Below are 27,415 nucleotides of genomic sequence, written 5' to 3'. Positions count from 1 at the left end.
GAGAGGGGAAAAGAGGGAAGGGACTTTATTTTGGGAACAAGAGCGTTTTCAGTTTTTTTCTGAAAATCCGATAACTGGGTTCCAGTCTAAGGGTACGGGGGAGGGAGTTCCATCCGGCAGATGCCTTCACTGAGAAGCGTCGGCCTCCCGTCCGTGTCTTCCTGTATTTGGGGATGTTGGCCAGACGCTCATTCTCAGACCGAAGGGATCTGGGGGCCTTATAAGGAGTCACCAGGTCATTAAGGATCGTAGGACCAACTCCATTCATCAATTTGTGTACAGTGCACATGGCTTTGAATTCCACCCTTTGGCGCACTGGCAGCCAGTGCAGGGCCTTAATAGCAGGTTTGGCTGATACTCTGGAGGGAAGGTTCATAAGTAGTCGGGCTGCCGCATTCTGTGTGCGTTGAAGTTTAGCCAAGGTGGCCTCTGGAGCTCCCAGGTATACCATGTTACTGTAGTCCAACCGTGCCAGTATTAAACCTTGGACTAGGAGTTTTCTAGGTGCGGGCGGGAGTAGGGGGAAGAATCCTCCGGGTAGTCCGCATAAGCCCGAAACAGGTACCTGCTGTTTTGGAGGCTTGCGTTTTCATCGTAAGCTCGGGTTCCAGCCAGACTCCTAAGGTCTTAATTTCTTGTTTCGGGGTAGGAATTTCCCCGAACACTGATGGGAACACATATCACATTGTGATGTCCTTAAGTACTCTATAGTCTAGTAGACACTTTTTGAACACAGAGACCTTATGTTTCATTAGACCCACAGTTATTATTTGTATGTATAATGTTGTTCTAAGGGGTTATAACTGTGTATTTGGTCTTTGAATATTCCCTTGGACCCTACTCCCTCCGTGTTTTGTTGTTACACTTCAAAAATAGCCTAAAGACCTGGATGTTTTAGGAGCCTAGGCCGTCCAATGGCCTGTTTTTCTGTTCTGCCGGGCGCTGAGCGATCCCCCTGGGGATGATTAGCTGTGCTGTACAAATGCTAAATAAAAAGAAATTAACTCCAAATCGTAATAAAAAGAATGAGGATAGGGGGAATATTTTCCAATGCAAAGACTGCCGCTGACTGAAAATCCAGGAGTGGTGCAGTCTTTAAGTACTCATGAGTTTAGTTTCTAGTATCCATTTCTTAAGCGATATGTGTAAAAGGAGTCAAGTTATCAACGCTGAGCTGGTTAGACTGACCGAAGCAGGCTTTCAGTTCGTGCAGGTAATGACACCACTGAACCATACCACAAATGGACAGGCCAAACACTGCTTCAATGCAAGAAATGTATAGAGCACTGTGAAACATCACATTCCTCTCCACTGCTCTTTCCAGCAAAAATCACTTTACAATAGGTTAAAGAAAATAACATTTATTCTGCTCGACATGGAAACAAGGTGAACAAGAAGCACTGAGCAACACAGCAGAAAATAATACTGCTACATTCAAACTTTTTTCTACCAATACACAACTTTATGTACAAGTAAGCCCCTACAAACAAAATTAAGTCTAAGGGTAAGAATAGAGTTCGGCAGATGGGTTACTCCATCACACAGGTGACAGACATCCAGTCGGCAGTGTTACAAGTGCATTATATTCCATGGCATTTAGAAAATGGAAGGCGGGATCGATTAACCCGTCCGCCAAACTCTAAATCGGGCTAAGTCTGCTGAAAAATTAAAAGACAGACCACTCAATATTTTTTAAACATATTCTGTCTTAAATTCAATTTCTTTCTGAATTTACTTTAGTATTATGCCGCTCCGGTTTGTACGCGCCATGATTTAAAATAAAAAAAGTAAAAAATAATTGGAGTGTGCTAACCCTTTCCAGCATTCCAATACATGGAGGGCAAGCAATAGTTCATCTAGTAACTGTACCATCTACTTCAGAGATACTTTCACAAACTGCTGAAATTACATCTTTCAGTGGGAATTTATCTTTAGTTTTAAAAAAATCCTTGTGATTTGACCCTACATAAACACTGGTGTTCTCTCTTCGGGCTGTGTGGATCCAGAGACAGCAATGCATCATGGGACGAGGAAGCCCAAGCCAAAGTATGAAGGCCTGAGCATTCTTCGTTTCTTGACAATGAGGAGTTACGCAGTAGCTGTGGTCTGACCTCTTCGATGTGTTTCAAAATGCATTTGGAAAGGGAAATCACTGGAAGGGACTCACATTGTTGTCACCCTTTGGAGCAATTTTCATCGAATCTGTGTGAATAAGAGAAACAAAGGAAGGCATTAGAAGGGGTTTAGTGTGCTTGAAAAAACAGAAGTAGGAATGGTGGCGACGCCATGCAAGCCAGCAATGCTCTGCAAACACGGCCCACCACAGAAAAACGTTTGGCGACATGGGGAGCAGCGGAGGCATTATAAAGGAAGAGGCTTGATTTCTGAATTTCAAGCATCGAATGAAATGGTGAGAAACGTAGAGAACAAAAGATGGGATCACAAACGCTGTACCCCAGGATGAGGGGGGGTGGCTGGAAGGACAGCGCTAAAAAAGGCACACCAAGAACGCAGTACAAGAGACATTTTACAGGCAACTATTGCATGTCCTTACAGTGTACTTATCCCACTTCTTCTCTGGGTCGTATGGCTCCCAGCGGCTCGCAGGAAAAATGTGTTTGTTCTTCTCATACCAGCTGCGGAGGACAACCTTGCCGGCGTGAGACTGGGTGGGAGAAAGAAGAGGTTAGGGGGTGGCACTCACAACGAGTTGAAAGCAGAGACAGATCCGCTCCCAAAATAACGTTACATTTCAGTGACATCATTCACTTTCTGCAGCCTTACTCTGGGCTCAGACAGGGCTGCCAGCAAGGCACATACTGCAAACAGAAGAAAGAGCACCTGCGGCTTACCCTGGGCACAGAAAGGGCTGCCAGCAAGGCACATACTGCAAACAAAAGAAACAGCACCCGCGGCTTACATACCAAATGGGACAGCAAGGAAGCACTTTAAAGCAACATACGCTGATCTTTTACACCGGAAAATAACACACGAAGACAGAATTCCATCTAATTTGCATGGCGTCAGGATGGGGGACGAGCAATCAAGGAGGCTCATTGGCACTACAGGACAGCCCCTGGCCCCAGGAAAAAACACTGAGGCATCAGGCAGAGCGCTTTTAAAACTGGTTGGTAAAACCCCGCTTTCCAGGAAACCAGGTTGGGTGCGGGCCCAGATTGAGCAGTTCTGCCCCATTCCTTCTCTAGCCCGCCACTTCCTCGATCAGCCACTGTGCTTCCAACATAGTACAATACAATCCTTACCTCATCCTTCTCCACCGTGGCGTCACTCAGAAGCCGGACATCTTCATGGACGTCAAAGTTGAAGAGAGGTCCTTTATAGAAAGAGAGAAGAGGCAAGAGTTTCATTAACCAGGATTAGATGAGAAACAAATGACCAACACCTTACACAATGCCTACTATTCCCAGTCCCCTGCCAGACTCCCATCAGCAAGCAGTTATGACAAATTCGACCTCATTACAAACACTAATTGACTTTAATCATGATTCATAGGACATTCCATAGATGGCATATGTGCAACTGCCTATTCTGCTCCTCGGATAAAAAGTTCCATCCTTAGCACTCCGCAGGGATCCACCCAGCTTGAAACCGGCTGAAAGCCCATTCCAGCGTGACCGCACTGAGGATCGTCTGTGGAAAAGCCTTGTTCACTCATACGAAGTAAAGAGCAACATCAGGTCCGACCACTATCTACTCAAGAGCGGAAATTGGTCTTCTAGCAATTTACAACACAGCGGATTACAATGTAAACCTTCAAGTGATGTCAATCAGCGGCTTCTGCGTAAACACAATCCTAGGAAATGCGGACGGTGTACATGACCACATTAAGGCCGGTAACATCCTTCGTGCAACTTCTTTTTAGGAAGCTGAAAACACTGCTCACCTGTACAGGAGATACTGTAGTATGGATAAACTCTTTGTAGTTACATGTGCTAATATCTGCCTTTAGAAATCTCCATTTGTAGTTTATCTACATTGCAAGAAAGCATTTAGAACTTGGTGTTCAAACAACTAGAGTGCCCTTCATTCAATATAATCATCAATAGACCAACAATTTAAACCAGCAGAACATTGGTAGGAAGGGAGGTCACATGCGATTTCTATATATCAAAACGGAGAACCAGGCATTGAATTTTCTGTACAGGTACATACTGTAAAAACTGGCCTCCTCCCTCTCTTCATTGAAGTGCAACAAAATCCCACAAGGGTCGACATTGTCGCAGACCATTTTCAACCTGTAAATGTTAGCCCAGCCGAGATCTTAGACTACTATAACATGGGCTACCACAGGTACATAGGCAGTTACCCAACACACCGAGGAGCAGTCAAGTCAGTGGCACTTTGGCTGCATTCCCTTTTGACTGGCTACATTCCTTTAGTCATCAGCTGGACCAATCACTCGCAGTGAACATAGGGGTCATTTTAAGCTCAAACTTGCTTCCTTCAGATGAACAACATTGACAAAAATGCATTTGACCAAGGATGTGCTTTTTGAAGAACCCTGCTGTTGCTACTGCTATCTCAGAGGAACACATTTGTACTTGCTCCAGAATCTATTACTGGGTTAAAATCTATGAACATTTTCTGAACAAAATGGTGAGCAAACCACAAAGAGTACTCGCATCCTACATCCCGGCCTCCTTAAGGTCTACCCCCAATGATTTCCGGGCCTAACGACCTAATGAATGCACAATTTTATATCTTGCACAGAAGGCTCTAACAGGATTTGCACTCTCCTAAACACCATAACTCTCAGGTAAAAAGGCATTCTACATGAATTTGCCAAAACAAACTCTCCACCCACCCTATAGATTCAAATGTTTGGGTACAAATCTTCCTGTGGAATTCTGTCCCTCCCCACCTCAAATTAGGCTTCCCAAGATTAACAAAAGCCCAGAAATCTCGTCTGTTCCTACACGCCTTCAAGTTTCATACAAATAGACTGCTGCCAAAGCGCTGCCCTACTAATCAAATATACACTACCTGGTAGGTTTGTGTTGTAAAGCAGCTAAATATATGTACAGCTTTGCAAAGAATTACAGAGTAGTGAGTAATTACTACAGGTATTCGGGTTGGAGGCAGAACAACATTCTGAAGGCCGCCCGGACCAACAAAGTCTGCTCTTGAGTTGGAGTCTAGACTTTAGTGCTTGTAAAACGATTTTAAAGGCTTAAACGCAGCCAATGAATGTGGAGTTCATTCACCAGTATTTAAAGCGAGGCACTAGTCACCAAGATGGGCCTGCTTTAGAAATGGCTTTTCCTAATCGAAAGAAATATTCAACAAACACCCTTTTAAGCTTATGTAAGTCACAGAAGGAAACTCTTCAGTCAGCTCCCTGGGGAGGGATTACACTGGACTGAGATGGATTCTTTAACATCAAAATATAAACCACATTTAAAAAGAAAATGTATATGCAGCAAATAAATCGCCCTACACTGAAGTTTATATACCAGAGCTGGTCTGCAAAAAGGAAAACATCCTTTTAAGAAAATCACGAACTACCCTCCCTCTGAAGAAGGAAAAAGAGGGGTGGTCTACTTTAGCAATTTACATCATGAAATTAATTTTAGTGCAGGGGCCTCCAAACCTGCCCTAGCAAGAGAAATGCAGTGGTAAATAGGCTACGTACATTTATGAACAGATCTTTATCAACTGACATATAAACTTTGTTTTGTAAATTGTAGAGTCAACACACGGCTTAAAGGAATATTTGATATTCTTTTGCGCTGATTGATGCAGTTCTAATGCATCCGTACTTGTTTGAATAAGATGCTGAAGCTTACATGATGGAATTTAAAAAAGTCTGTCAACAAACGATAAGCTGAACTGGATGCAGATGATAAAGGGTACCAACAGCGCATAAGCGATGGTTGGAAATATTGAGTCCATGTTGTACATTGAATTCCTCAGGCCATCATTTTAAACCATCAGTTTTAGCTCAGATGCCAAGCCAATGCTTGACATCCTTCACCCAATTAAGGGGACTTTCTGAGAAAACAAAGATGTTATAGATGCAAAGCTGTTACTCACTGCTGACTCTCTGCCATTATAGATGGGAACCAATCACATGCAGTCCAGAATTATCGAAGCCCCAAAAGGTGCAGTGGAGCCTGAACAGCAGGCCATGCCTCCTTTACATAGAAACACAACTAAGCGGAGGATGTACACCTGGTCTATTTCTTTAACAGTGCAGAAGCTCTAGGATTGATGGAATGTTCTACAGAGGAATTCCCAGTAGACAAAAAGGTAGGTTTTAACATCCATTACTTTGTTCTGCAGCTATTTCCATTATTTTGGTCCCTGGTTGGGATCCAGTTAAACCGATAACATTTAGAAGAACTTTTAAGAGGAGGAAAGAAAAACCTCAAGTGGCTCTTCAATAATAAAACAAATGAGGTTACTACAGGGGCTGGGGTTTTTAAATTAAGGTCAAGGGTGGTAAAAATGTTTTCAAAATGGCTTAATCATTTGGGCTACAATCAAAAGTATGTCCACAAAAAGCAGATAATATGGACTCTGAGATCAGCCAGCTCTTTAGCTCTTTCCCAAACCTGGCAACAAGAATGTTCAAAGACTTCAATGGTGATGTTTATGGGGCAGGTCTTTGGACTTGCAGGGATGGCTCGGAACAAGAACGTTTCCAGGGTTCCTGTAAGAGCAGTATGTCTGGGGAAATGGAGGAATGTGGCGACTGTCTCTGGGAGCCGCCTGTCCTGTAAGCTGGGGACCACCAGGCCTGCAAGCTGGCGACGATCGAGGAAAAATATAACCAAACACTCCTAATTTCTTTAACAAAAAGTGAACATGGAAACAAATGCATCGCTGACAAAGGGATGCCTAAGGGAATAAGCTTTTGGTAAACTGGTGGGTGGGGTGTTTACCTTTCTCCCTGTACCGCCAATGCTCACATTGGTTTGCAAGTTCAAGAGTTCTCATGCTGACACAAACCTTCCAGTTGACCAAGAGCCAAACAGTCTAGACTACTCAAATCTCTTTCCTTGGTTTTCACATCCTTTACAAGCCAGGCCGTTCAAACAAGAGTAAAACATCAATCTAAAGCGCTGCCTCTTGGCCCTTAAAGTCATGCCTTTAATGTCCTTTTGTTCTTTAATTGGAGGATGCATGTATCTTGATTAGTTTCCAAAATCTAACTCTTCTTGTCTGGCAATAAAACAAAATGGTGGTACTGCTCACTGTTGGCAGCCACAGGAGAGGTCAGTCACTCTCTACAGACAAGCAGGGAACACATAGTACTGTTCACCGCAAGTAGCCACAGGAAAGATCAGGCAGTGCCTACGGATTAGGGCAGACTGGAGGAACCGGCCATCGCAAGTAGCCACGGGAAATATCAGACAGTGGCTACGGACTAGCAGGGACAGGGCAGTACTACTTGCTTGGCAACCATAGGAGAGATGAGGCGCTCACTCCAGACTAGCAGGGACCGGAGGTACTGCTCACTGTCTGCAGAGGGATGAGGAACTTACTCCAGACTAGCAGGGACTGGGAGGTACTGTCCACTGGCAGCAGAGCAATGAGGCACTCACTCTGGAGTAGGAGGGGCCAGGAGGTACTGCTCACAGTCAGCAGAGAGATGAGGCACTCACTACGGACGCGGAGGGACTGGGAGGAACTGCGGACCTTAAGCAGCCAAAGGAAAGATCATTCAGTCAACTACGAAATGGCAGGGGCAGGGCAAGTACCTCTGCACGGACAACAGCAACAGCAAAGATCAGACTGTGAACTACAAACATTGAGGAACGGAAAGTATACTGCTTTCCTGAGGGTAACTAAGGAAACCCAAGCAGTCATCAGGACTAGCATGGACTGGAAAGGTAGTGTTCACTGGCTGAAAACTCAGCAAAGCTCAAACTCACACAGCAAACACACAAAAGCTCCTTTCGGGGTCTAACTTACCACTCTTGCCTCTAGCTTTAGTGACGATAAAATCGTAGAAGCTGTGGTGCTGGAATAGAAAAAGACACAACATGCTGACAAGGAGATCATCTGGCACAGATCACATACACAAAACGTTTTATTATCAAACAAACATGTTTGACTACAGCAGCAGAACTGCAACAAACTAAGGCAGCACAGAGTAAGGTAGCTAAGATGAGACCACTTTTACTTCGAAGATGAGCTAGTTGAGAGCATTTTCAATTTCGAATACGCACCTTGCCATATTTGTATATTCTTACACTTTGCAAATGAAAGACTTGTTCTAAAAGGTAAAAGTTTTTATAGTCTCCAAGTTCAAAATAAAAAGACAAAAAAATGTAATGTTTTCGACTATCATCTGCAAGCTACACAAACACACACCTGTAGCCTGTTGTCAAGGGTTTCACCCCTAATCTGTGAGGAGACTTGAAACATGCAACAGGACAAAATTTAAGAGATTATAGACGCCTCAACAGGGAATGACCCTATTTTTAGGTCTCGCCTAGTGATGCAGCACATGCGCTGCTGGCTTGCGAGATCTATTGTCGTTGATTTCGCTTTGGAAGTGGGGTGGAAGCTCCACCCATGCTTCCGATTGGCACGCATGGAAAATCCGTACTTTTAATTGGAAGTGAGGCATGTTTATTCCCTCCCTCTCTCCTTTTTGCCGTGCCTGCCCGGACAGGGGATGTGCACGCGCACTGCGTCTCATTTGCTCGCCGTGTTTCAGGAAGTCCAGTCATGAGGCGCAACGCGCGCATGGCGTGCTTTCACTTCCCGATTGTTTTTTTAATTTTGTTCACCGCGTTTCAGGCAGTCCAGTCATGAGGCACAACGCGCGCTTTTACTTTCCGATTTTTTTTATTTATTTTAGCTCTGGCAGAGGACTCCACAGACCAGGCTGCTGATGGACGTCGACACCTGCCTGCACCGGCTCTATGGCGGCTTCTACAACGACTGGGTAAGCAGCGGCCAGAGAAACCACATGCTGGGCTAACTGGATGCGCTAGTCCGTGCCTGCTTCCAGGGTAACATCAAGCTCTGTGTGCTCTTCAACGGCGCCCTGGAAAAGGGCCGCCTGCACAAGTGGGCTAAGCAGCAGGGCAACGAGCGCCAGACGGTGCAGCAGATTGTCAGTCACTTGTAAAACAAGGGCAAGCCGCCGCCAAAGCTCTGACTCCTGCCGCCGGTATGCATGGCGTGTGGTATATAAATAAATAATACCGGATCTATTTTTGGATGAATGAATGAATAACAGATAGCTCAATAAAATAAGAGTCAAGATTCGAGGTAGTAGGAGTTTCTGCAGGTTTATTACAGCATAAGGACAGGATCAGGACAACCTGCATAGAACAGAGGTGACAGGGCCCAGCAGGACAACTGGGGCCCAGCAGGGGAAAAGAGGCCCAGCAGCTGCTGGGGCTAGGTCTGGGATGAGCGCGCTAACATTCAATAACAAAACACAGGCATATATACATAGCGCGAACACATAGCATTACATTGCAGTAGGCGTAGCAGTGGGTGGAGCAGAAGGTGTGACGCGTAGCAGTCGCGAAAGATAACAGTAAAAAGAGGTGTAACTGGGAGTATACATAGACATGTGATGCAAACGTAACAGAATATGTCATGAATGGGCGGAAACATAGGAGGGGGCTACCTAAGGAGCCGGGACCTCTAACCTAATGGTGCGCGAAAACTAGCAATGGCGTGTTACTAGGAGAAGCTGGGGGCTATGAACTCTGTGCTAGGAGCAGAGACTAGAGTCTGGAGGGTCGGAGCGACATGTACCTAAACCCTATCTGGTATCTAATGTTTAGGGAACATGTTGATATAAACTAGAAGTCATGAGGGGAAAAGCTAACTTGACTCTAAGACTGGACCATGCATTATTCTACATGAAGTGCGTGATGAAGAATACTAAATGACCATTAAATACAGTATTTCTCTAACGTGGAGACGAGAAGGCTAGACAATGACGGAAACTATTGATGCAGTTCAGTAGCTTAGGAATGCAGAGGAGGAGGACTGAACTGATAGCTGGAACTATAACATACTTTTGGCAGACTCAGAGGCAGAGCCAAGCTGCACCGGGCACTGCGAGGCAGGAAGTAAGTGAAGGGTCGAGGATACAGGTGGGGGCTGTATCGCTCCTCAGCGAGGCTTTCAGGAGACAGGAGCTGAATCTGTGGTCCGGGCCCTTTTGAGGCCTGGAAACGGGGACTTTATAATGGAATAACGTGCACACTGGGAAACGTGGCAACATTACTTTACATAGGCCTGATATTCGTAGTATTCACGAGGACTGGAAAATAGCATACTAGAGGTGGACACAACTGGAATTGCGTCATTAATCGGACATGGGAAATAACATATGCATATTGGTCATGCACACATAACATATGATGGATGAGGCGTAGGGACACAGAACATGGCAAAATTTACTTTTCCACATTCCCTCCTTGTCACTACGTTTCCATCAGGAAACATCAATTTTCATGATACCATCTATCATTTCATACAGTACCATTTGCTCGTCTCGAATTGTCTGGGAACGGGATTTAGAACGGGGCTTGGGACTAGGAATACAAGAGGTAGCACACATGCTGCAAATCGCAGGGCCACATTGTATACAGAGGCAGCAGCTGAATATGATCGCTACTGCAATACCTAGAAAGGACAGGACTTTCCATCCCCATGCGGAAATTATATTCCAGAACCAACCGGACCATGTCCAGGTGCCTGGATCTTGGTGTAACAGATGGGCAATTTTATGGAGTCTGGTTATAGCTGAATAAACGGACGGCGCGTTATTTGGAATGAAAATGCAGCAACTAGATCCGATGACTCTACAGGCCCCGCCCCTATCGGCCAGTATGACGTCAAGGACGAGACGATTTTGCAAAACGACAAATCTCATAGCAGATTGTTCTTCGGTTAGGTTACCTAGAGCAGAGGCAGTCTCATTTACTACAGCTTCAAGGGTTCTTGTTAACCTACGGATCAGTTTACTATTCTGGACAGGTCCTACAAAGAAGAAGAAACCTTTATTGAAATCTGTATACTGTTCTAGAGTAGTTTCAGTATAATCGACAATTGGGGACTCCCTTCTATGTCTAATGTGTACTAGATGTGTGTTTCTGTGATAATCAGATGGGGCTAGAAAAACAGGTGGCAGTAGGAAGGCAATGTAACAGGTTCCCTCCCAATCGAGGGGCAGACGGACATATGCAGTTTGACCACAAATAAAATAAGAATGACGTGAAGCTTTGAAAATAGATTTCCCACTGTCACTATACTTGATAACAGTAGTACATTCACTATGACCTATGTGTACAGAACCATAACTACGGACACATAATTCGCCTTTGACAGGTAGTACTGAAATAGCAGGTAAGTCTGGAGTAGTATCAGACTGAACATTCAGGACCATGAAATTCGACGAATAATTACCTAAATTATATACTTCGTTTTCTAGATCTAAACCTGTTCTGTGGGGAAGACCTTGCTTGTCTGGAAAACATGTACCGTTAAGAAAAGACATATCTGTTGAGGATGACGTTAACGTGGACCATGCTCCACACGAACCATTATGTGAGAATGGATAAGGAAAAAGTGGCAGAACTCCCTTCGGTGTCTGGAAAGGGGGGAGTCGACCACACACCCAACAATTTGTGGCATTGCTGGTCTGGTGTGAGTAATGTAACATACGGATAAATGTGTTGTTGCGCATAGCGAGGCGGTAAGAATATTCGTGAGGAGGCAGATCACTAAACGTGTGCTCTACTGTAGCATTAGCAGACATATTTACATGAGGAACTGGAAAACACAGGAAAAGTGCGTAGCTGGTGCAGGAAATCATTATGCTGAGAAACAATATGAAACTTAGAAAAACGATACATTGAAGTGAACTTCGACTGACTCTCTCACTATGGGGGTCTATTTTATACATGTCAGAAACAGTCTAACCGTTTCACCTAGGGGAGGACTTATACAATCAAACTGACTGACTTATTTTACTAGACCTTAATTTGAGCTTATACTCCTGTTGCGGAGTTTTCTCTAACAAGGGAGGGGTTGTAATAATGTCTTGTGCGGGACAGTCCTTTAAAACAATGTCTTGGCAATCTTTCGAATCCTGGAAATCCTTGGAAATGTTTTTGGAGACTGATTTCAATCCATTGAAAAGTTTTACATGAGAAAGGTGGACCCACCCCTTTCTGCCTTCCAACTTGACGGCAGTTCGGGTGGTCAAGAGGACCTGACGTGGCTCCTTCCAACGTGGTTCCAGCGGACTTGATCTGTCGAAATTTCGGACCATCACAAGGGAGCCTGGAACGACCTCATGCGGTGCCACCTCGGTATTGTCTGGAAATGCGGCGGCAACCTGTGAACGACATGAGTTGAGGGCAGACATCAAGGAAGCTAGGTAATCTGTCAGCATATTACATGAAACATCGGTAATACTTCGGGGTCTAGGAGTACCCCACATGTTAGGGGGGCGGCCGAATACGACCTCGTACGGGGACAGACCTGATCTGGAATGTGCGACCATGCGCATATAAAATAAAGCGACTGGCAGAGCTATTAACCAGTCCACACCTTTGTCCTTACAGACTTTTGCAATACGGATTTTCAGAGTCTGATTATGTCTCTCTACGAGACCGGCTGCTTCAGGATGGCGTACACAATTAAACTTCCACTGGTACCCTAACAAAAGGGAAACGTGTTTCATGAGTTCGGATGAGAATGGCTGACCGTTATCAGAATATACGACTCTAGGGAGTCCATATCTAGGGAAAAATTCACGAACCAACTGCTTGGCAGTGGTCGCGGCTGTGTAATCTGGGACTGGATATGCTTCTGTCCACCTGGACAAAGCGCATACAACTACAAGGACATACTTGAAACCTCGACATCGCTCCATCTGAATATAATCCATCTGGAGGACCTCAAAAGGGTGGTCAGGGGGCTGGAAACCACCTTGTTCCACCGGGACACTTTTACCTGGATTAAACTGACAACATATCATACAGGTACGGACTTTCTGCTTGGCTGCAGCTCGTAAATGCTTGTTGAACCAAATGTTCTGGATACTGTCTAACATAGCTTTTTCTCCTAAATGTGCTGGACTATGTGCGGTATTGATAATGACTTGAACCATAGAGTCGGGGAGAAACCATGTGGCTCTACCCTTCGTTAACCATCCTTGATCTGTCTGGACCCCTCCTTGTTCAGACCACTTCTTGATTTCATCGGGAGTAGCATGTAACTGTATATCTATGACATCTTGTGTAGGGTCCTTAACTGTCATGCATGTAATCAGATCTGGAGTATGTGTCATGTTAACTGGAATGTCTGGAGTCTGTGCTGTAAGCTTGGCTGTGCGGTCTGCTAGATCATTACCCTGGGAAATAAGGTCAGTAACTTTCGTATGTGCTTTGCATTTCATGATAGCAATAGATGTCGGTAAATGTATGGCATCTAACAGGGCTTGAATAAGGAGACCATGCTGAATCTTGGTTCCATGAGAAGTCATGAAACCTCTCTCCTGCCAGAGCACTCCGAAGTCGTGTACAACTCCGAATGCGTAACGTGAATCTGTGTAAACATTAACTTTCAGGTTCTTGGCGTGTATACAGGCTTGTGTCAGAGCGACTAGCTCTGCTGCTTGAGCGGACAGAGTATCAATACGGTGTGTTTCAATAACTTCAGTGTCAGTAGTCACTGCATACGCGGCGACTAGTTCTCCTGTACTAGTTCTCATACATGAACCATCCACATAAAGTGTCAGGTCAGGATCTGGTAACGGAATATCTGTCAGGTCTTGTCTTGGCTTTGTCGTAATGTTAACTACTTCCACACAATCATGTGGGTCTGGATTTGAATTAACTGATGGTAACAGTGTAGCGGGATTCAGAACGTTGCAGCGTCTGATTTCTATGTGTGGCTGGAACAGTGTTAATTCATAACCTGTTAAACGTGCAATTGTCAAGTGCTGAGTTTGTGTTCGGTTTAAAAGAACTTCTACTGAATGTGGGACTTGTACTGTCAGGGAGTGTCCTAAAACTATAGAATCACTTTGTCTGATAGCTAGTGCTGTGGCTGCAACTGACTTGAGGCACGCAGGCAACGCCTGGGCGACTGGATCTAATGTGCTAGAAAAATAAGCACAGGGCTTGTATTGTCCTGCTTGATCTTGCGTGAGAACAGACAATGCTGTACCTTCGCGTTCAGTAACGAAAAGTGTAAAAGGCTTACTGTAGTTCGGTGTAGCTAGAACTGGAGCTTGACATAAGGCTTTCTTTAACTCGTTGAAACTAAGTGTATGGTCAGATGTCCAATGGAGGACAGTCGATACGGCTGCCTCCTGTGTCGTTAACTGTATCAGTGGCTTGGCTAGAAATGCATACTGGGGAATCCATTGTCTACAATAAGAAGTAAGGCCGATAAAGGCACGTACCTCCTTCTGGGTTCTGGGCTGGGGAAGACTCGCTATTAACTGGATACGGTCTGGTGTCAACTGCCTACCCCTCTTGGACAGCAAGTGTCCTAAGTATACCACTTGCTGGACACAGAATTGAAGCTTCGAAGGTGACACCTTGTGCCCCATCTCGGCTAGAAAATACAGAACTGTAAGTGATGCTCGCTCGCAAGCACGTTCAGAACGGGCTGTGATCAGTAGATCATCAACATACTGGAGCAGGGCAGTGTCAGTTGGCATGTGAATGTTGTCTAGTTGTCTCTTGAGTGCTTGACTGTAAATACTAGGGCTTTCTGTGAAACCTTGAGGAGCGCGTGTAAACATATAGCTCCTTCCATTTAAACAGAATCCGAAAAGAAACTGACTGTCTGGATGAATTGGAACACTAAAAAATGCATTCTTGAGGTCTATGACAGTGAAAAACATGGCTTCGGAATCAATGGCTGTTAACAGGGAAGAAATATCTGGGACAACTGGGTACTGAGGAATAATACATTTATTAAGCTCTCGTAAATCAATCACTAATCGATATACTGGGGGTGCATTTGGATCAGTACGTTTCATGACTGGAATGATCGGAGAATTACATACATTGGAGTCAGTTTCTACAACTACTCCTTGAGCCATGAGCTCGTCAATAATTTTGGATAAGGCTGCTACAGCCTCAGGTGGCAATCTGTACTGCCTGATTCGTGGTAACACTACACCTGGCTTGAGAGTCACACGATGGGGTGTGATTTGCATGTAACCTACATCAGTTGGACCTTGCGCCCATAAATGCTGCGGAACATTAGACAATCTTGAATCAAAATCTCGTAATACATAGTGACCCTTAAAGTCACGTAGGAACAGACGTATTCCCTCTGGGGAACAGCAAATAACTGCACCTAATTCTTTCAGTGTCTTAATGCCTAACAGATTTTCTGGACATGACTTAGTAAGTAACAGATCAGTAGTACGGGACAATGGACCTACTTCTAGAGTGACTGGCTTAGATATCTCATTAACTATTGGTTTTCCTGAAAATCCAAGGGAAACATTTCTTGAGCCTGAGAGCGGAGCCCCTGGAACTTCGGCATGACTAATTGTGGTCCTACTTGCCCCTGTATCGATCAAAAACTTTCTGTCTTTCCCTAATACTTGACTGTGAACATAGGGACCTTCTTGATCTACAGGTATCTCGATGAGAGGCAAGCCTACCTCCCTCTCTAGGCTGTTTCATGAATATGACTGATACTCTGGATACTCAGACTGTGCATACTGGTACATCTGTGATGTAACGTGCTGTGTTGCAGCAATAGGCTGCGGTACTGTAACTGTCTGTTGTGCATTCTGTGGCTGAGGAATCTGTGAAACTTGTTCTTGTCTAGGCGGACGTGGTCTTTCTTTAGTCTTACCAGTAGCTATATTATGTTTCAGAACTGCACACTCGTTTATAAAATGACCTGGCTGTTTACAATAATTGCAGTTCCCTCTATCGGGAGCTGCAGGATGACTGGCTTGATTCGGACCCCTCTTCTGACTGTCTTGAGGAACAGATTGTGCAACTAGCACTTTCATTTTCGTGTCTTTCATACGTTTTCTCTCGTGTTCTTGCTCTTCCCTGATTCTATTCTGGTGGTACTGGAGCATCTGGAGCATCTGGGACGGAGTATTTGCTTGCCAGGTGCTTTCGACTTTCAAAACTCGATTTTTAATTTGTGGGCTTGAATTCTCGACTAATTTAGTAACAAAAAGGTGAGGGTATGACTCACTACTTGTCTTGAGACCACTGTTGATACTAAAACATTTTTCGAATCTAGAATAAAAATCACTAATATCTTCATCTTGTTTCTGTTTACAGGCTGAGATTGCATCCCAGTCTTCTTTCCTAGTTGTCAATAATCTGGGTAAAACTTGAATCAGTAATTCTGGTAATTCTTTACATTTATCTCCAAGACCGGTACCTGGTACTCGTGCCTTGTCTTCAGCTTCTAGAGCTGCCCAATCGATCTTTTTCTCTCCCACCTCCCATTCTTTTTCCTTTAACTTTTCATACACCCCTGCGGGTAACAGGACCTTTAACATTTTAATGATATCTGGGTAAGTGTATTCTCCCATACGGAGCATGTCTTTTAATTCTCTATGGAACCCTGCTGGATCTTTGTCATGACAGGGAATTAATTTCTTCATTTCAAGAAGTTCCATCTTTGAAATTGGAGTGTATACAAACACTCGTTGCATTACGCCACCCGCCCCTTGGACTGGGTGGACTTCTCGTAACGGATTCTGTCTGTCTATGTAGAATGGCTTACTTTCTGGGGGTGAGACATGAACAAAATGCGGGTTCAGAAACGTTCTATATTTGTGGCGCTGTTCTAGAATGACACTAATTAAATCGGTACCTAGACCTCTCCATCTATACTGGAGTAACTCGTTCAGGATATCATGTAACGGGCCTGGATCAGAGTGTTGACCCTCATACAAAGTGATGAGGTACTGGATCATATACATACCCACCAGTCGTTGCTCGGCTGGGGGCAGTTTCAGAAACATTTGTGCCACTATTTCGTCTGGAAAAGTGGTAGAATCAGTAATCCATCGGACTGCTGATCGGGCTAGTTCTTGTTCATGCATGGTACTTAATTCACTGTAACCGACTCGTGATTTCAGAATGTGATCGGTAGCTTGAAATACTTGTTCTAGAGAACCTTGTTCTGGTGCTAGATGAAAAATAGACTTGGGTTCTAGACGTAAATGGCGATCTGGAAATCTGGATTTTCCTACATACGCTATTCTGGCGGGATTCTCGTTCTCTTCCTCTTCAGGATCAGAGATACTTTCTTTCTCGCTTACTTGTGCTGCTTTACGCTGGTCGTGTAACCTTATTATTTCTTTACGAATTTTCTTGTACATACTCTCCATGGCACTGACGGTCTTGTGCTTACCCTCGGCTATATTATCACTCCACCTTGTCAGGATTCTCATTTCGGCGGGATCTTTAGACGGGTAATCTTGTTCTCTTATTAGACAATTGATCAGGAACTTTAATATCATGAGCTGAATCTCGGCTTTCCTTTGAGACATAATCTCGCCAATACTTTCTGGATCATCCCCTGTACGGATGAAACGATATATTCTGTCTAGATCTTCTTTCATGTTCGGCAAGGTGACTAGATACTCGGTCACTCTCCTTACACGTAAGGAATATAAAACCATAGTATATTCGCCTGGAACTGGATCATAAACACATTCGTTAAGGGCTTGCCTGATTTCTGTAACAGACTTATTACTTTTAGGAGTACGCTGTGATGCTTGAGCATGTAATTCGAGTGCCGATAAACGCTTGTGTGGCGGCGGGGTTTGAGGAGTAGCTCCTCCTGCGGCCCCTAGACTGGAGTCGTCTACTGAGGCTCTACGTCCTGGCAGAGTGGGAAATGGAACTGTAGGCTGGACCGGGGGTACCGTAACAGGTACTCCGGTGTCTGGAAGAGCGGGAAGTGCCTGATTTACAGGGACTAGCGGAGCGCGAACAGGATTTGCATATTCTGGGACTGTGTCGTCCAGATAGGACGAAATAAAAATATCAGCTGCGGTCGGTTTGTGACGTAGCTTGGTCGGAATTAATGGTGGCGGGAAATTACTAGATGCCTCTGGGGTCGCTTTTGGCAAGCCCTCGGCAAGGAGAGGATACATACCCTTAATAAGGGCATGCCTCTGTCTGTCTGACTGTTCTGCTTTGACTTGTTCACCTATCTCGATTAATTCTCTTTCTTGGGCTCGTTCCTGGGATTCTCTACTTAACTCTGACTTTCTGACTTCCTTTTCCGTTCTTCTATGAGCTTCCTTGCGCCATAACTCGATGGCATCTTTCTGTGACTGTCTGGCTTTCTTTTTCCATAATGCTTCTTCTACTCGCATGATACATTCGGCATCCCATGTACCCGATACGGGCCATCTATACTTTTCTTCTAACTGTTTGGTATACTCTACCCATAAATCTAGATACAATATGGCGCTTATGCCATGTTTCTGATACATAAAGTGACCTGGACTGTCCCTAGGCGGGACAGGAACTGCTTCCTCTAACAGACCCTTTCTAGTTTTTAACTGACGTAACTTGGAAAATATAGGCATGACTGAACTGTAATCTGGACAAAATACAATACACAATAAAAACACGAAATCACATCGCACTCATACCACAACAGTAAATTACATGAAGAACATTATAAATAACAGTTCGAACAGAATATTACCTGGAATACTGAGAACAGAAAGAGAACAGATTTTCTCGAGAACGGAACAGACTAGAGTTACTGGATGCACTGCTGTAACAGTGCGGAACATACCGGTCCCATAAAGGGACACATCAAGACCCGTATCCACCTAGGTGAACACTTCGTTTGTGAGTCTGGGCACCACCAACCCACGGACCAGGAGTCAATTTAGATTGGTCCTGTCTAGATACTACCCCAGCAATGGTACTCACCGGGCAGCACGGAACGGAAGGCCTCGGACTGGACTGGACGACGGACGACGAACTTCGGACTTCGGACTTCAGTTACAGGTGGGCCTCCGGATACCTCGGACCTTGGACTCTCGGCTTGGGCTCTGGTCGGGACTCGCCGCGTTCCTCCACCGTCTCGTTCGGATGCTGGACCACCTCCTCCGTCTCCTCCGTGGGCCTGAGGGATACTTGAGCAGAAATATCTGCCACTGCGCAGAAGAGTTCCGTCACGACTGCAGAGGGTCAGGGGGTCGGCGTGGCTTCACCGACGCGTGGGGAAAGGGCAAGTCCCTATTCGGGCGCCATTATGTGGTATATAAATAAATAATACCGGATCTATTTTTGGATGAATGAATGAATAACAGATAGCTCAATAAAATAAGAGTCAAGATTCGAGGTAGTAGGAGTTTCTGCAGGTTTATTACAGCATAAGGACAGGATCAGGACAACCTGCATAGAACAGAGGTGACAGGGCCCAGCAGGACAACTGGGGCCCAGCAGGGGAAAAGAGGCCCAGCAGCTGCTGGGGCTAGGTCTGGGATGAGCGCGCTAACATTCAATAACAAAACACAGGCATATATACATAGCGCGAACACATAGCATTACATTGCAGTAGGCGTAGCAGTGGGTGGAGCAGAAGGTGTGACGCGTAGCAGTCGCGAAAGATAACAGTAAAAAGAGGTGTAACTGGGAGTATACATAGACATGTGATGCAAACGTAACAGAATATGTCATGAATGGGCGGAAACATAGGAGGGGGCTACCTAAGGAGCCGGGACCTCTAACCTAATGGTGCGCGAAAACTAGCAATGACGTGTTACTAGGAGAAGCTGGGGGCTATGAACTCTGTGCTAGGAGCAGAGACTAGAGTCTGGAGGGTCGGAGCGACATGTACCTAAACCCTATCTGGTATCTAATGTTTAGGGAACATGTTGATATAAACTAGAAGTCATGAGGGGAAAAGCTAACTTGACTCTAAGACTGGACCATGCATTATTCTACATGAAGTGCGTGATGAAGAATACTAAATGACCATTAAATACAGTATTTCTCTAACGTGGAGACGAGAAGGCTAGACAATGACGGAAACTATTGATGCAGTTCAGTAGCTTAGGAATGCAGAGGAGGAGGACTGAACTGATAGCTGGAACTATAACATACTTTTGGCAGACTCAGAGGCAGAGCCAAGCTGCACCGGGCACTGCGAGGCAGGAAGTAAGTGAAGGGTCGAGGATACAGGTGGGGGCTGTATCGCTCCTCAGCGAGGCTTTCAGGAGACAGGAGCTGAATCTGTGGTCCGGGCCCTTTTGAGGCCTGGAAACGGGGACTTTATAATGGAATAACGTGCACACTGGGAAACGTGGCAACATTACTTTACATAGGCCTGATATTCGTAGTATTCACGAGGACTGGAAAATAGCATACTAGAGGTGGACACAACTGGAATTGCGTCATTAATCGGACATGGGAAATAACATATGCATATTGGTCATGCACACATAACATATGATGGATGAGGCGTAGGGACACAGAACATGGCAAAATTTACTTTTCCACAGGCGCACTGCATCCGCCTGGCGCTGCTGCGCTTCCACATCAAGGTAAGAGAGGCGCATCCTGCCTGGTCTCCATGTCTGGTTTATCCTCCTTCTGGCACACATCCTAGTGTTTTAACTGGCACCCCCGACTTTTCCCCTACGTGCCCTGCTCGCTTGACTCTTTGCATCCCAGCCACCTGTCACTACAGAGACCTGGCTTCTCCTCAACGACCCCCATCCTGACTTTCTGTACCTCATAACACATGTATCCAAGCCTCCAAGTATGTCCCATCCCGCCTCCGCTACCTGCTGTATGATCTGTCTACCGGCCCTCTCCTCTATACCATCTTCTCACAAAGCCACCCCTTCCGTGTCTGCCACTGCTCCCCTTGGGCTCTGCCTGTCAGGGCCTCCCTGACTAGAGCATACATAATAAGTGCTGCCTACGGTCACAGCCTGCGCTACAGCCAGCCCGGTGATGGTAAACATAGGAAGTTAATGAGCGAGAGGCTTGCTACGAGGGCAGAGGCCACAGCTCAGCCTTTCACACCGTCCCTCCCATCTCTGCCTATTGAGCCAGGACTTCACACCCCTCCCAACCCTCTCATGGCCATCTTGTCTGGCACCTGTTGATGGCTGGTCAAACCCCCTGGGCACGATCAGTTTTGTTTCCATGGGATTATTCACACGTGTCCTCAAACTCCACCCCACCATCGAGAGCTTATCACACACCACCTACATGTCACTCCTTTAGCCCACTAACTTTCCCATATTCATCTTCCACGAGTAAAAAAAGAAAAACTTGTATAGAGTTTAACTCAACACTCATTTTGTACTCTACTACCCATGCCTCTCAAAGCCAATTTTTCCTCCTTTGAGCACCTCCGCTGTCCTTCACAAAGCTACCCAATTATTACGAGCACCATCATGTCTTCTGCAAGGCAGTGTTACTTATGTGTAACTTGCTGTAATAGTCCAGATATCTAAATGATGTGTGTGTGTAAATATTTTTGTGTGTTTGTAATGTACAAAGTGCTCTGATCTAGTCAGAAAGTGACATGGCCACAGTTCATTACTGTTTTTTGGGTGTGTTAATCTAATTAGTGTAATGAAGTAAAACAATACCGCACCACCTAGAATGTGTTTAGTTAACACACAGAGGTCCTCAGCTTGAAACGGCATTGTTGATCACCAGGATGGCAGTGATCACCCTATGGATACTGGCCTGTTCTATACTATACTCCAAATACAGTTGGCCTTCTCAATCTTTCCTTTCAATTTGCTTGTTTTAAGGTATATCTTGCTGTTATGTGGATCCAATCTACCTTTTTACACAAACTGAAAGGCTAATAATTGACAACAGAACGATTGAAAACAAATGCCTGAACCAGTGATGTACTGTGATTTTGCCCAACTGTATTAAAAATAAATTAGAAAAAAATATAAAGAATACTTCACAAAACCCCACCACCTCGATCCTCCTTCAGGCCATTTGCATACTAACCTCACAACTTTGTAGAAACCTGTGCAATGGTGGTCTACCGCTATTTTTAAAATCAGTCAACATAGCAGCATTACCCCTAGCAATGTTTCTTCCAACTGGACTGTTTTAACTCTACCACCTTTGTTGAAAGCTGCTGTTGTCTTTTCTTTATCTTTAGTCCAATCAAATGTCAACGTTTTTTATTTATGTGAACTTTGTACTTGTAGACGTTGCTTGCAGGTTTTCAAAACACAAAAAATAGAAGCCATTGTCATTTACAATGCCAATAGTTGAAAATCTCGCAAATGCGAGACCTATTGCACTGCAAATGCTTGTTTAATGTAGTGTTTGTTTTTCACCTTTTACATATGCCCAACTTTAGAAGCTAAGATACTGAGGCAGAGGGAGTGAAATTTGGCCAGGATCACACAATTATTGTTAAAAAATAGAAGTGGGGATTACAGCACATGGTATTTTATGTCCAAAATCGGCAATGCAACCATCAAAGGCACATGAATTTGTAGAACCTGCAGATAGGCACATTTTCATCAAGGACTGTCCATGTTTTAGCGTCCGCAACTCCAAGCAAAAGTGCAAAATCTGATAGTCCTAAGGAAGGAAAGTGAGCCCAAGGTAAGGAGAGCTGCGGCTGCTTATCCCTGCCTGTCTAAAATTACTTTCTAGATTTGATACTATGTTATATTGGTTGCTTTTCTAGAACTCTGAAGCAGTCGGGGACTGCTTCAGAATACTGGATCCCCTATGTTAAGAAAACGATGAAAGCCTTGGGGTTCCAATCACTGTCGGATAGGCAAGAGCGACCCACGAAAGAAGAGCTAAGACATCGCCACTGGGAATGGGTGGACCACCAAGAATCTTCCAAACCCAACCTAGGTAGACTAACAGCCGAATTCTATCTTCACAAACAGACTAGACAACCAGAGCCCTTTTTAGATATCATTCAGGTCCCACGAGACAGGATGTTACACATCCACTTTAGGTTCGCCACACTCAGCGAAATGGCACTCACAATCAAACACCAAAGAACTGTCCCTGCTGCGAGGCCCCGCTAGAGAGTGTTGCCCATGTTCTATTTGCTTGCACGGCCTATAACATCACGATGGCCAAGTGGCTAAAACCACTGTGCCAGCAGCTGGGAACACTGGACTATCGGGTTGCCCGGCGCATTCTCAGGACCGATGCCAGACCTTTCGTTGCGTGTTCTATGACAAAGTTTTTAAGTCATGCATGGCTCATCTGATAGAAGTTACGGTTAGGATTAGTACAGCACTCTGCCGAAACCTGCTGACTATCAATCACTTTTGGGCTCCACTGTTGACCCTCTTAGTCCCATGATCTTATGCTAAGCACTCACACTTTTTGACCTTGCTTTTTCCTTTTAATGCCTCTATCCTACGGAGGGTTGGATCTTTTCAATAAGGTTTCGGGGGGGGGGGGGTGTATTCTGATATTCTGATACTCAAATCCACCTAGATAAATTGTCAAGTTGCTTTCCCTTCCTGTTTTTATTGTACCTCCTGTATGTTTTTATCGATATTGTATGTATGAACTTTTTAAAACGTGGAACCAGGCAACTGCAGTTTATATTGAGGGTGCAGCAGAGTACCAAGAAGGACTACATATTACATCACTTTTTAGCGTATTCCTGTATGATGATACGTTGACTGTATTTCTTTTTATAAAATGTCTATTACTGCTTTTATGACTCTGGTTGTTGAAATAAAGCTTTTATCATGATTAAAAAAAACTAAGATTACGCAACCATTCTCCAAAAAATATTCTTTAATTAGTGCTAAAGATTCAAGAAATAATAATAATATGTGAAAAAACAAGTGACTGGGAGGCCACCTCTTTAACTTCAAGAAAAGAACAGGGCAAGATAATGGACAAAGCATGATGCTTAATCTGAATGTATGCACTCCACCGCGGAGGAAAGACTTACATGAGGGATAATCAGATCTTCCTTGATGTACATGAGCTGCTCCACGCCAGCCGACCTACACAACAGGAAGGGAAACATGTCAGAGCCGCGACACAGAGGCAGAGAGCAGCAGGATCCACTCTAACTGCAGTAAGTGGCCAATCCCCCTTCATAAGCCAGGTCTTCAGAGGTGATGGACATGCAAACTCTGCAACTGAAGCGGAGCCTCACCCCACACCAGGATCTCATACTGCAGCCCAGAGAAATGCCGGTCACATCAACCCCTCTTCTACTGATAATGGGAAGGTTGGTTACGGAAAGCCAAGATGGCTGGTTGACAAACAGTGACCAATAATGATGCTTATTCACACTTATGTACATTATAATCCGACACCCTAACACCAGTCTGTGTGATAAGCAAGAGGCACCTGAGTTCACTGAAGTCCTTCCGCAGGATTTCCAGGGCCTTCTGAAGGAACTGCTGCATGGTGTTCCCCTTCTTCATCTGCAAAAGCACGAGAGAGAAACAAAGCTGGGGATTGCATGAGGGACATGAGTGCATGTGAACTACAGAGCATGACTTTACCAGAAAAAGTGCAGGGCACTGGACACCTTCAGCACTTTGGTTAAAACTTCACAAACTAATCTTAGTACTGGGAGGTAACACCAGGGAGCCTGCACATAACACAATAACAACCATTGAGTCTGCACATAACTCAGTACATAACTCAATACCACCACGGAGTCTGCACGTAACAAAATAAACACCAAGTCTGCACGTAACTGGTTAACAGTCACACTCGTGCAATGCCAAGAGTCGAAGCTTCACAGATATTTTTGCAACAAGTGCATAAACTCACCAAGCTAGCTTAACGACTACCAGCCTAACATATGGGATCTACAACTATTAATAAGAGGAATGGTTCCCTCCAATCCAGTGCCTGTCCCCTCCCAAGGGGAATATGGTACCAGAATATCATATTGCTCACTAAGCATAACGTAGCGGATTCTGTAAATTTACTGGGAAATGTCGGTCTGTTGCCGAATGGCTCTCTTGGGACATGTTACAGGTAGATAGCCCCAAATATTCAGTAACGGAGAATCTTAAAATATTCTGATGTGGACTCTGGTGTAAATATATTGGCTGTCTTAAGGCACTTCAGAGGATTTTACCTAATCCAGATTGTCCAACCATTCCTTTAATCTTAATATCCTCCGGAAAGAGGTGGATGTACACGGTGTGATATAATGAGGCACATGGCTAGCACAGGTCAAGATATAGGACAGGGACACACTTGAGGTATATTCTGATCTACATTCTCAAGACATTAGACACAAACTAATATCACTTTTAGATATTCAGCAAATACCATTACATATACTCAGATGTATATGCCCTGACTGCAAGAAGGTACAAGCTACTTTGAGGCCCGGTAACAGGTTTAAGTATACTCTGAAGATCATAACCAGGCAGGGTTAGGTATCTGCCATTTTAAAGTAAGAATGGACCTGTCGGGGTACATAATTGAGGAATGTAGATAAATATACTGGAGTGTTGTATGAATACTCGTGGACACACGCCCGAAATGTGTGGGGTTTTGCCAGTACATACTACTGAAGATACTTTGACATTGCAGACTTTACCTTCACAGTCCTGCGGTGCCCGGAGCCATCCCAATAACTGAAGGTGATCTCGATCTCCTCACCTGCAGAGAGACATGCGAATCCATTGTAAGCCACAAAAATGTAAGAAAAACAATAGATCAAAACCTTGCCCCAGGAAGCTCTCCACGCTTGCCCTTCTAGCGTCTAATATGCACATAATCAGCAACACCCTTTGCCACCACCTATGGTTGCCCAATGTTGCAGCACTCCTTAGGCAGAGGCAACTAAATGCAATGATGCCCGTCCTGTACATTTTTAAGTAAAAAAGCTGGGAAATACTTTGCATGCCTTTACAACTTATTTTCTACCCCACATTTGTGTTTTTGGAAAGCATATGCTTTTACAACGGTGTAAGAGAGACCCCGGGCGTACCTCCAACAATATGTGCAGCGACCCTCAAAAGCCAGCATGGACTCCTTATTGGTATAAAGAAGAAGCGTCCGGTCCACTCCAGTTAACTGCTGATTCTTCTCTTCTGCAGAACCCAGGAAGTTACACGGAAGCGGAAGAGCTCACTCACGCGGGAGGCAGGAACAAAACCTCAGCCAGCCACTCCGAAAGGGGAGAGAAAGATCAGGACTGGCTGAAAAGGGAGGAAGACGCTTCGGAATGCGCGTCAGACAGCCTAGGAGCAGAAGAAGGAAGCCGGACCGAAGACTCGCCCAGCAACCACGCCAAAGCAGCGGACCGGGAAGACTTCTCATCCCACGACGCCGGAGCCCGGAATCCCGGCGAAGACGACGCGGAGACGTGGTCCGAAGAGTGGTGGATTCCGGAGGTCGCACAAGCCGCCACAACTCAGGAGAGTTGTGGCTCCTAGTGGTACGTGTTAGGAAAAGGGCTTAGGGAGGGGGAGGGAGTGTGTTAAGGGTGGCGGGTGGCAATGGATAGACAAGGTGATTTATTTGTGCAACCAAGGGTCAATGGGTGATTTTAATACCTGAATCACTCTCGGTCCGACTCTTCCCGTGCACTCTACTGCCTGCTCTACCTACAAGCCTTACTTCGAGTACCCTCACACCCGCCCCTATTCCCTCAGTCACAACTCTTTCCCTCTCATGTGGTTCATTTTGGTGATGGTACCCTGCTAAGAATAAAACAGGGGAATCTGACCAGTATTCTCTCGGTTTTTTTTGAGAGTCTCCCGGATATGAGACTGTAGAAGCCCGTAATAGGTTTCTGGGCCACGTAGAAGACCAGCCTACCCGGGAGCCCTCCGGACCTTTAAGAAGTTACCTCAACTCCTCTTGTTTGCTACATTTTGGGACTTCCAAGACTGTTACTTTTTTCCACTTTTGTTACTATCCCACATTAAACCCTTTCAATATTGACCCCATACGGACTCCCCGCTTCTGCTTCGGACCGTCCCTCCGACAAACGGATTTTGTGTATATATACGTATATCATTTCACTACTGGGCTTGAAGGAGCGGACTCAAAGCGCAGCACTACGGGATCCAGAAGGCTGTTTGTTCAGCCACACCCACTGGGGCAGGAACCATCAAGAATTAAAATGGTGCTGATACTTCCGTTTGTTCACAAGCAGCAAGTCAGCCACTGAAGAAGGGAGTATTCATCCTGAAACGCGTATGGCAGACAATAAAGATGCTTGAACTCACCATGCGTGTTTGCAGCTTTTCATCACATTATGCGGAGTTACATGCTTACTTGTGCGGCTCTTCTGGGTAACTTCTCTTGTTGAATATATGTATATATATATATATATATATATACACACATACATAGATACACACACACACATAATTTAAAAAATATTTGTTGTGGGGAACACCCCACAGCCCTAAATACACCTTAATTACGTGGTAAAGGCATACATTGTACAAGACATAAAATTGGTA

At 44.9% G+C, this 27,415-nt stretch overlaps 1 protein-coding gene across 1 annotated transcript in view; it reads right to left on the bottom strand.

The window, feature by feature from the left end:
* Positions 1 to 1,345: 1,345 nt before the first annotated feature.
* The window catches only part of FAM50A (family with sequence similarity 50 member A), a 60,032-nt gene continuing 33,962 nt past the window's right edge, over positions 1,346 to 27,415 (bottom strand). Inside the window, exons 7-13 of the mRNA XM_078664650.1 lie at positions 25,537 to 25,598; positions 24,321 to 24,397; positions 23,914 to 23,968; positions 7,939 to 7,987; positions 3,264 to 3,334; positions 2,555 to 2,665; positions 1,346 to 2,202 (exon numbers count right to left, since the gene is read on the bottom strand). Of these exons, the coding sequence (XP_078520776.1) occupies positions 2,194 to 2,202; positions 2,555 to 2,665; positions 3,264 to 3,334; positions 7,939 to 7,987; positions 23,914 to 23,968; positions 24,321 to 24,397; positions 25,537 to 25,598 (434 nt within the window). The 3' untranslated portion in view covers positions 1,346 to 2,193. The remainder of the gene's footprint in view (positions 2,203 to 2,554; positions 2,666 to 3,263; positions 3,335 to 7,938; positions 7,988 to 23,913; positions 23,969 to 24,320; positions 24,398 to 25,536; positions 25,599 to 27,415) is intronic.

The sequence above is a fragment of the Lissotriton helveticus genome, chromosome 10 (genome assembly GCF_964261635.1).
Source record: "Lissotriton helveticus chromosome 10, aLisHel1.1, whole genome shotgun sequence".
Lineage (NCBI taxonomy): Eukaryota > Metazoa > Chordata > Amphibia > Caudata > Salamandridae > Lissotriton > Lissotriton helveticus.
This window is presented reverse-complemented; position numbering and strand designations above follow the sequence as displayed.